The sequence below is a fragment of the Olea europaea genome, chromosome 2 (assembly GCF_002742605.1).
Source record: "Olea europaea var. sylvestris chromosome 2, O_europaea_v1, whole genome shotgun sequence".
Classification (NCBI taxonomy): Eukaryota; Viridiplantae; Streptophyta; class Magnoliopsida; order Lamiales; family Oleaceae; genus Olea; species Olea europaea.
Window position 1 is genome coordinate 27,324,033 of NC_036238.1, and position 11,843 is coordinate 27,335,875.

An 11,843-nucleotide genomic window follows, 5' to 3' on the forward strand; every position below is an offset into this window, starting at 1 on the left:
CCACGCACCCACACACACACACACAAAAGGGTTCACATTGGAAGTTATTTTCTTTTGGGATTCAATAGAAGCACCATCATTCTCCGGTACCATCCTTTCCTTGTGGAAAAAATAAATCAAGCGAGATGTTGATTTATTTAGAGGTTGTTTGAGCCCATTTTTATCAAAAAAATGTATTTTGAAATAATATTATGCTGGAGAATGTGTGGTTCAAAAATAAGAAAAAAATTGGATTTGTGTGTAATATTAATTTATTGAAAAATGTGTGGTTGAAATTATGTCAAATCACTGTTAAAAAATATATTTTGATAAAAAAAAAAATGGGGCTCAAACAAGGGCTTAATATGCAATTTGATTTAAAAATAGATTCTCGTACTCATAACGTATTATAAATCAAAGATAAAAAAACTAATCAACATTTTGTGTATTTCATTCTAATAATGACTCATATATATGGGGTTCCAACAAGAGTTGCAAACTAATCAAGATACAAACTTTAGGGGTAAATAGGATTATTTTCTCATTAATGCTTCTTGAGTTCTTGTACACTAGAGTGTACACTGTACACCCCTCTCACATGAGAGGGGGCCCACATTGATTAAAAAATTTGTGTGCCCCCTCTCGTGTGAGGGGACTATACACTAGAGTGTATAACTCTAGTATACATGTAGCATTCCTCTTATTTTCTAACTATCCAAATAACATCAAATAATTATATCAATTATGTAATATTTTACAACAAAAAGATACTAATATAAAGAAATAAAAATCTGCTTTTTAACGGTTTAAACTTTACACGAGATATTCAATAACGAAAGTCATAATATATAGTAGAAATTCAATATTCCTTTTTCTCGTCTTTGTATATTGTTTGAGTACTCTTTTTTCTTGCACTGGTGTATGGTGGGATTATATTTTATGTTATGCCAAATATTGTACTCTACACTTAATTTTACACCTCGACTTTGCAATTCAACAATAGTAGTATGTCACGTACATGTTTAGATGATACACAAGCCATCTATCAATGTTAGGGAAACAGATAAATTGATGGGCGAAATTCAAAAATGTATGACAAGTCCTTTCAAATTTAGCTAGGCTCGATAAAACGGTTGTCTCCCAATTGAAAAGCCCTTTAATTATTTATTTTTTAGCCTCTAGAAAAGGATATAGCCACAAGTAAAAAACGTGAGAAACTATCAAATTTATGTTGTTCACTATAAACGTGTACGCTAAGTATGATATTATTGAATGATACTAAAGAATTACATGTGAAAATTATATCATCTTGTAATTATTGATGTTGAGGTTACACTCAATATTGTAGGACTTTATTATTGACGTGATTGTAAGATAGTGATTTGATTAAAATCAATTCTGACTGTCCTCGTTGAGTTTGTTGGATTCTCCTATCACATTGAGTTTCATCTCAAAATACAAATTTGTTGCATGTACAGAAAATGGTTGCTAGCTCAAAGTATAGATATTTGTCAAATTTTTATTGCTAAGTGCCATACAATACCTAGATATTGCCAAAGACTCCATTTCTAGGACGACAAACCCTCATTTAATATCACGTTCCCATTCAACATCATCTTTCCCATAATTGCTAGAGCATTTCCTTTTATGCCCTAAAATTTTCAATCAATTTGTAGTGACAGAAATGAGGGCTGAAGAAATTTGATGGTTATACGTTGCATGACATGACTCAATGTCAAGATGATTGGGGCCGATTAGATGCCCATTTCCTGGTGCATGCTCCACTTGGCCAATCCTCTTTCTACACGAAAAGGGGAATTTTGAGAACTCCAGTAAGGATATTTTAGTCATTTTCGACTCACTCGTGACTTACATAGTTTGAAAGGCAAAAAAATAAAAATAATTTAAAGACTTGGGCCAAAGAATCAAACAAAAGGTCCCTTCCTAGGAGGATTTTTATTCATGGTGTTAAAGATCACACTACGTAGCTCACTAAGCACCTCTTGTCGGACATCCGACTCGGGAGAATGGTTAAGAGGAACAAGCACCAACTTTTTGGCACTTCACATTCTTATTTAATCACCTCTTTCCTTCTTCTTCTTCTTCTTTTTATTTTTTTATTGTTTTTTTTTTTTTTTTTTTTGGGGGGTTGGGGGGTCCTAAGAGGAACAAGCACCAACTTTTTGGCACTTCACATTCTTATTTAATCCCCTCTTTCCTTTTTTTTTTTTTTTTTTTTTTTTTTTTTTTTTTTTTTTTTTTTTTTTTTGGTGGTGTTGGAGGATCCGATTATACATTTTAATTTATTTGTAATAAATTACTAATTTAAATATTTAAAAACCCAAAATTCTTATAAACCTCGTTTGATTCCCATTATTTTTAAAATATATCGTTTCTCTTTTCTTTTCAATCATGTATTCTTTAATAAAATAATATTACGTATAAATTCAAAACTTTTCTTTATTTTTTAACCACGCATTCTCCATGATTCTACCATTCCAAAATGTATTTTTGCAATGAAATGGGGCTCAAACGTGCTCATAATATTTGAGTCTCCTTATTTCGAACTTTTATGATAAGTAAAGAATTTTAGAATATGTTTAAATGATGTAAAATCTTTAGTCTGAATAAGGAATAAGTTGGGCATATGAAAAACTAGTTTCAAGTTTGATTAGATTGATTGTTTATAGATATATGTTTGAAAGCTGGGAGACCTAACTTGATGCCAAAGAATTAAATTCTCCCTCTCAACATTGTTCCCACTTCTGAAATATTTTGGAATCAATTGTGTTAACAGCTCCAAAGAATCAGGCATTATAGTTACATATATTACCTATTCTAGCTAGAAATGAAATTTCTAGATAAGGTCTCAAGTTTGGCAAAAACACGACTTCCTATCAGTTGCTTTTTGTGAATTCGTCCGTGTAAGAGTCTCTATGCTTTATTATATATATATAAGGTCGAATCAGGGTCGAACTAGGATCCACCTGTTTTTCTATTTATTAATAATTTTACAAAAAATCAGCAAATGAAAGCAAGTTTTTCAAAATCCTAAAAACTACTCCTATAAAAAGCATTCATGCAAAAATTTAATAAAAATAATTAAATACAATCAACAAAATAACGTCCTATTCAATCCAATTACGTAATGTAAGATAAGTTCATAATTTTATGTAATTAACCATGTCAACTTGAAAACTTAAATAGTTAAAGGTTAAAACTAAAAAGTTCCACATCAGGTCGTTCTTCAATAGGAAAATGTCATGTTATAGTTGAGTTCAAAAAGTGCACTAAACATCAAAAGATCGAATAGTTAAATTTCATCTTCATTGTTCTCATCAATAAGACTGAATCCTTGATCATTTCGAAGATCACTTGAACTACCAAAACGATGAATAACATCCAATGTATCTGAATCAGCAATCCCTTGAGCATCAAGCTTGTCATTATTATCATTTTCATCAAAACCACAAACATAAGAAAATAATATATTAACTGAAAGTGGAGACTATATATGCTTTGATATAATAGATTAATTACATATTACATAATATGTTAACGTAGTAAGCACCCACCCGAAGTAATTCTAACATAATAAATATGACCTTGAATATACGTATCTTTTTCATGACCATTAACATTGAGAATTGCATCTTCGTCATAAATAGCATTATCTAATTCTTCATACTCGAAATCCTGAGGTGGTATCTCTTCCTCTATCCAAAAGTCCATCTTATCAATGCACTCATAATCAATTGAATCATAGGATCTCTTCTTATAATAAAGTCTGTAAGGTTGTACATGAAAATTGGTTATATTAAGAAAACATTATCGATAAGTGAGGCATTAAAAATAAACTTGTGACATAGGAAAGAGTTTTAAATTAAAGACCTATTCTTCAACTGCAAATTATAAGTAACACAGACAAGATCATTGAGTCTTTGATGCTCCAATCTATTGTCTTCCCAAAGATTGAGTATGGCTTTCCATCCTAAATAAATGCAATGAAATGAATACAAGCGCTATTCAACATAAAAAAAAAAAAAGGAAAAATGAACCCATTTAGATTCCTAAATAGAGAATTAAAGAACAAAGATACATATGGATGTATAAAAAAATTAATTTTTACCATTAAATGTACAAATCTACACATCTAAATATAGTAAAATACTATGTATAAAGAATTTTTTTACCATTAAACATAAGAATTATCAAGTATTTTAATGTGTTCAATCACTAAAGTAAATGCAAGAGGAAAGAAACCCATTTGGATTCCCAAACAAGATGCATATGCATGTACAAAAAAATTATTTTTGACCATCATAGATTCATAATACTGATTTGCATACAACTGATCCGCACAAATATATTTTTTTACTGTCAAATAATTGCTATTCAAGGAAACAAAATATGATGCACCATAAAGTTGCAAACTACCATCTCATGAGATATTAGTAAATTACAGCAAACTAAATAAACCAATAACTTTCCATCCAAAAAATAAATAAAATTCATTATTGTTATATAGTGACAAGAAATTTACCCTTATTGAAGATTTTGCTAGAAGGATTGAAGAATGAAAACGCAATGGTCAAGAGACGGCATTCACAGAGTTGGCATAGAAGAATGAGGAGAATTTTGAAAGTCTGGAAATATTAAAAAACAAGGGTTTTATTGTTTTAAAATTCATTAATTTTGAACCAGAAAAATCGTAAAAATCGGGTGCGTGTCAAAGGTTTTCTAAAACCCGAGCGAGTCACCAGTTTTAAAGGTAGTTTTTAAATCTGTTCTCGGTTTATCCGGTTGAACCGGCCGGGCCGTGTCGATTTTAACAACATTGGTTTTAACTCTATCTTTTATGGTTGTCTTTATTTTTTCGAGGTATAGTTGTGAGATTTTTATCTTTTATTTATTTAGAACTATAATTTCTTTATTATTTAGAATAAGAGTTTTAATTAAATTGGATTTTATTAGTTTCTTTATTTTAGACTCTTTATATTAGTAAAAGATTAGCGAATAATTTTGCCTATAAATATAGAGGCTTTGTACACTTTTTGAAAATTCAAATTCATTATTCAATTCTTGATTAATAAAATATTTCAGTTTTTCCGTTTATTGGTGGATTCCGACATTTATTTGGATATTCCAAATAATTATCACGTACGTTTGAGCGAAATTCGAGCAAGCATTCATTCGTGTGTTACAAATTAGATACTTTTATTATTATCAATGTTTTCATCCTGCGTCAGGTAGTATCAGAGCTGGCTTTTCTCTTCTTTATATCTTTGATTTATAGACATGGGTGGCGTAATAGTTACTATGGCAGATTTGGATGCAACAAATCAACTACTTGACAATCTTACTATTCAATTTGAAGAGATTCGTCAACCATTTTTGCGTGGTGTTAGAAACAACTAGCAAAAAAGAACAACAGGCAATCAACAATGAATGGATTACTGAGCCTATAGTTCGAAGAAAAAATAACAAGAGACTTGCAGTAGATGAAAGCAAATTGAATGTCAGAGATAAGGAAGAGAAAGATGACGAATATATGGATGAAATTTGTGGAGAAGAACCAGGAGATTTTGTATATAATGTAGAGAAAGTCTTTGTACTCATCCAAGCAGGTAGATATAACTCATCATGAAAAGATTTTTCAGGCCAATGATATTGTTTGCAGTCAGATCATAAATAGATTCAATCGTGAGAATCTAATCACGAAAAAGCTAGTACATCATCTAAATCTACCAAACAAACCACATTCAAATCTACATCTAATTGAATGGATTGAGAAGGGTTTGTATATTCAACCGACTCAAATTTGTAAAGTATCTTTCTCAATTGAGACTTGTCACAAATCAAAAGTTATTTGTGATCTTGTTCTGTTGGATGGATGTCATATTTTATTGACAGATTGTGGCAAATTAATGCGAATGACATATATAAAGATAGAGAGAATACCTGCAAATTTAAGTTGAAGGATAAAAAGATTACAGAAGGAGAACACGTGAAGCTTCTAAAGTGGAAGGGAAAGATTTTTCGATCATTACAAATTCAAACAATGAGTTTTCCTTGGATAAGCCTTTGTATCCTAATGACAACTCAGGATGGAGTTGTTTTGAAGTGGAAGGGAATAATGCAAGACAATACTAAAAGAAAATTCAGAATCAATTTGGAAAGGAAATAAATAAGATAAACATTATTTCTGACTAGGAAAAATGTGTTTTAACTCTATCTTTTCTAGGTATGGTTATGATATGACTTTTATATTTTATTTGTTAGAGCTATAGTTTCTTTATTAATTAGAATAAAAGTTTCAATTAGATTAGATTTTATTAGTTTCCTTATTTTAAACACCTTATATTAGTAAAATTAGCAAATAATCTTACATATAAATATAAAGGCTTTGTACACTTTTCAAAATTCAAATTCATTATTCGATTCTTAAGTAATAAAATATTTTAGTTTTCCCATTTATTAGTGGATTCCAAATAATTATCACGTCCGTTCGAGTGAAAATCGAGCAAACACCCGTTCGTGTGTTACAAACTAGAAACTTTTATTATTATCCATGTTTCCGTCCTGCATCAACATGTGTAACACATTTTAATTAAATTTACAGTAAAATAATTGTTTGTGTTCCAAAATACTCTTAAATCTTTCTTACCCTTTTCATTTAAAAAATGTATAAATTAAAGTAAGAAAATGCTAAGTTCTAACTTTTTGAAACGGCCATTGTTTGTTATAATCTTTTAAAATTCATTAATTAGGTTGCCTAAATTTTTATAAATTTAGTAGTTATTAAGAATGCCTAAATTTTAAAGGATTTCATTAAAATCTCAATTGAAAATACCCAAATTTAGAATGACTTTTAAAATTCATCACAATTTCAATTGAGAACACCCCCCAAATCTTTTGAATTTTCACCATATTTAATGAGATTCTTTTAGAATTTGTAAGAATTTATTCAAATCCACGAAATTTATTAGAATTTATAATCTTTTAAAATTCATTAAAATCTTATTTGAGAACATCCCTGCAAACTTTTTAATATATTCTAATAAACAATTTTTTTCTCTCTTTATTTTACTTTTTTCAACTTTCATTTATTGCTTTTCCCACATTTTTTAGTCAATATAAATTTATTATATGCTTGTAGCAAAAATATTCAACATAATATTAATAATTTAGTAGTGGAACGTTAAAACTTGTAATTATATTAAATGCAATATTGATAAGATACACATAGAGAGTGAATTTGGCTAACTCTATGCTTTAAAAGGTTTAAACTCTATTTTAAAATGTTTAAATAAAAGAGTCAACTTAATTTTAAGCTTTGGGAATCTCACTTTAGAGTTTTTTCAAAATGCTCTTATAGATTAGTAACCTTTGAATCTATGAACAAAAGATAATCGAGAAAAAATGAATTAAGGGCCACATATTTACAAAGAAAATCTCACCCCTTCCATGGTGCATTTATACATATTATAGAATAGGACAGTCAAATTCAAAATATAAATATTTAATATACTCCTATAATAAAAATTTTAATCCAAAGACAAATATACAGTATAATTAGCATGTGGCACTCCCAAGTGCGATGTATCTTGAAATGCATAATGCTATATAGCCATGTCAATGAACACACATAAATTATCAAATTTGCACCACAATCTTTTTCCGCCCTATGTTTGCGCCGACGACACTGCTCCGGCACCGGCACCGGCAGTCAAATGCGACGGAATGCCACGGTGGAGGCTGACATTAGTGTGGGTTCCACAGTTTCACTAAACCCCACTACCACCTCCACGTTATTAAGGGTCCCTTAAATGGCATCAGTATAGCACTAAATTCACCTTTTTTATTTTAGTAGCTCTCAAATCACTTGGCCACGATGAATGAAAGAAAATACCCAAATGGGACCCATCTAAGATAATCATATTCCTGATTTTTGACACGTGGACTTCATATCACCCGTTCTTGATCAGAATATTCAATATTAGATGCTGGGTTTTAGTGGAAAAACCACGTTTGCGAGACTCCGATTCCCTCACGCTTGAGACTATAGCAAGTTGACAATCTTTCATTATATAGCACATTTTTCTTGGCGTGCTTCTTTAAAAAACTCAACACATTATGACGTCTTTTGGAGATATCAAGCTAAGTCAAATCATACTCATAATTGCACAATCAATCCTTAATGACACAGAATATCCAAATCTCTACTAAGTCAAAGCATCTTCATATACGTTAAACTTGATTGAAGTTAGGTTTTGTTTTTCAATATGGATTAATGTTTAGAAATTTGAAAGGAGACATATTTTCACGAGGATCACGTGATGACTTGTTTTGCATGATTTAAGAATGTGGACTAACTTCCCATTTGAAGATCAAGAACTAACGCACTATTTTAGACAATAAATTAGGGACCAATCAAGCAATTTTCTTATGTGCTAAGGTTAGCTATTTGGATACACCCCCTGGGTGCTTATAAATACTCCATTGCCTCATATCATTCCCTAGGACAAACACGAGGCTCTTCTAAGTTTTTTCCTCTCTCTCTCTCTCACAAATCTTCTGCATTCTCATTCTCATAACTTGTTTAGATACAAGTAAGAAAAATGGAAGGAAAAGGATGTCTTAGAAATTTTCTGGAAAATGCTAAGCCTTACATAGCCATGATCTCGTTGCAATTTGGCTATGCTGGTATGAACATCATTACCAAAATATCACTAAATAGGGGCATGAGCCACTATGTACTTGTTGTTTATAGACATGCCTTCGCCACTGCAGTTATTGCTCCCTTTGCTCTTGTCCTCGAAAGGTGCACATGCATAATTTTAACCATTTATATTTGATGTACAGTACTAGACATTAAAATAGATAGTTTTGATTCTATCGACATCACTTTTTCAAACATGATGAATATGCTCTTATTTTGTCCAAGATTTTTAAATGCTAACTCTTGTCATTTGAAATTTTTTTCACAGGAAAGTGAGGCCAAAGATTACATTTCCAATTCTCATGCAGCTTTTTGTGTTGGGACTTCTTGGGTGAGTGTTCTTGTATTGCAAACTGCCATAAAAAATTTCATTTAATATTCTTAATCTGGAATACTAAAGCTAAATTTTCTGATCTTTTCAAACTGGGATTTTACAGGCCAGTAATTGATCAAAATTTTTACTATGCTGGGCTTAAATTTACTTCCCCCACTTTCTCATGTGCCATGAGTAACATGCTTCCGGCTATGACATTTGTTATGGCAGTCCTCTGCAGGTATATATATACACATTCATATTCATGTATACTCGACTTCTTTTTCGTCTTTAATTCTGTCCAGTATAATACAGTCCACCTTAGCAGACGGGCCCATATGTTTATTGCTGACTAATTGTACATGTTGTGCTGTGTAGGATGGAAAAGGTGGACATTAAGAAGGTTAGATGCCAAGCCAAGGTGGTGGGAACTGTAGTGACAGTGGCTGGAGCCATGTTGATGACATTGTACAAAGGTCATGTCCTTAACATGGTGTGGTCCAACTACATTCATCCTCATAAATCCTATGTTCCTGATACCGCTACTGAACCCTCTGATAAGGACTGGCTTAAAGGATCAATTTTACTTATCATTGCCACACTTGCCTGGGCTTCTTTTTTCATCCTTCAGGTATATTTTGCACCTTTTATTGGATTTTTCTGATACCCTTTTTTATTTAGGCTAAAATGAATTGAAATTTATTTGCTTTTTGTCACAGGCAATCACATTAAAAAAATATACAGCACAGCTTTCCCTCACAGCCATAGTGTGCTTCCTTGGGACCTTACAGTCTATAGCAGTCACTTTTGTGATGGAACACAAATCCTCTGCATGGACTATAGGCTGGAACATGAACCTCCTCGCTGCTGCCTATGCCGTAAGTTCCATTCTCTCCCTCTTCTTATAAGAAGTACTTGGGATATAGGACGCACCGTCCTATATTGTGCGGCAGTCAAATGAGGAGCTGCCACCTCATTGGGTGGCCCAATCTCACCCAATGAGGTGAAGCCACCGTGTAGGACAGTGCACCCTACCCAAGTACTTCGCTCTTCTTCCTTTTCTTGTAGCCGGCCTAAATTTATTGAGACATTGCATATATACACGAAATATCATTAGTTGATTGATATTAAATGTTAGCATCTGTGGTTATTCTTTGTACTTGTGCAGGGTATTGTGTCATCGAGCATTGCATACTATGTACAGGGCCTTGTGATGCAGAAAAGAGGGCCTGTATTTGTGACTGCTTTTAGTCCATTGATGATGATAATTGTAGCCATCATGGGATCTTTCATTCTGGCTGAAAAGATATACCTTGGAGGGTAATTTTCTCATCCTCATATATTCGAAAAAACATAAAACAATTTAGGCTAGGCAAACATAGACAATAACTTACTTGATTTGTCCAGCTATGAATGAAATAGAACGGCAATAAATAATTACATAGCCCACTCTAAAATTTATTATAATCAAGACTTGGTATGTTGTTATTGTTTATTTACGGACTAAATTAAACTCTTTTTTTTTTTTTTTTTTTTTTTCTTGTTCTTGGGGCAGTGTTGATTGTGGCCGGACTCTACTCGGTTTTGTGGGGCAAATACAAGGAGTACAAGGAGAAAGAAGCCAAGGAAATTACTGAACCAGTAAATGGATGTACAGGAAACAATCAAACTGCAACGATGATGGAAGATTTTGAAACAAATGACGTTGAAATGCAGAAGAGTGAGGATAATAAAATAACTGTCTCAGAAGTAGCCATTACTGCTCCAAAAGCTTAAACAGACGAGGATGAGAGAGAAAAGTAGAAATAAAAGAAAAGTATAGAGAGAATACTGGGTTTTATGTGCCCTTTTTGTTTTTGGTTTTTCTATGTCACCATGAGTTACATTATGTAAACTTTAACTTAAATTTCTCAAGAAAAGTTGTTGAAAAGAGCTTTATGATTGGATATTTCAGGGATGCCACTTTGAATACTCATGTTAATTGCTTCAGAAATGTAGCCATTTCCCTGCTGATTCATAACCCACTTACTAAACTTGTAGTGCTCGACGTTTACGTCGTGTTTCATGCTTTAAACTAAACAAAATTTAAATAAGATAGGGGATAAATTTTGTACCACCATCTTTTTCTTTTTTTCTTTTTTTAATTCAGTTTTCTACAATTTAGCATATCGAACACATAAATTAAATTCTTCTACTACTATTTTCAACACAAGAGAATTATCTTTTGAATTGTGTTGACTTTTAGTCAATTTAGTCAACTTATTCGAAAGTTGATTTAAAGTCGTATCACTGTCTTCAAGTAACATCACTCAAATGATGGAGTTTGTATCAAACTCTTACTAATTAATTGAAAATGAATTGAAAGTCACTAGAATATGTTGAAGATGTAAAAGGGATCTCTAGTTTAGAATACACGACAAAGAAAGTGCGTAACTATGAATAGATTTATATTAAGTATAAACTTGACAAGAACGTGCGTCAAATCCAATAGTACAAATTCTTATTCTTGCCTCTTATGTCTTTGTCTAGTAACCATCTCAAGTGAGTGATTGACTTGCCTGTTTATGCCAAATTCTTAGGTTCATGTCTTCAGTCTTCTCATATTGCCAAGAGCTTTCAGACTGTAATATCATTAGTTTCCTCTTTTTTTACTTTGCACATTGTTCACAAACCACAACAAACTAAATCTCAATAGTTTGAGATTAGTGACATGAATCATTTATAGCTGCTCTATTTAGATTTTTTGTAATCACAATATATATCCATTAGTCGTTGAGATAATCCATTTCAAATTTGATGCATCGCCCTACTTTTAACCATTCATTGATA

At 31.7% G+C, this 11,843-nt stretch overlaps 1 protein-coding gene across 1 annotated transcript; it reads left to right on the forward strand.

Moving 5' to 3' along the window:
- Positions 1-8,516: 8,516 nt before the first annotated feature.
- Positions 8,517-10,962, forward strand: LOC111369152 (WAT1-related protein At5g07050-like). The gene is made up of 7 exons (XM_022990633.1): positions 8,517-8,803; positions 8,970-9,032; positions 9,139-9,255; positions 9,393-9,645; positions 9,734-9,892; positions 10,183-10,334; positions 10,556-10,962. The coding sequence occupies exons 1-7, from the start codon at positions 8,601-8,603 to the stop codon at positions 10,788-10,790; spliced, it is 1,182 nt and encodes a 393-aa protein (XP_022846401.1). The 5' UTR covers positions 8,517-8,600; the 3' UTR covers positions 10,791-10,962.
- Positions 10,963-11,843: the final 881 nt, after the last annotated feature.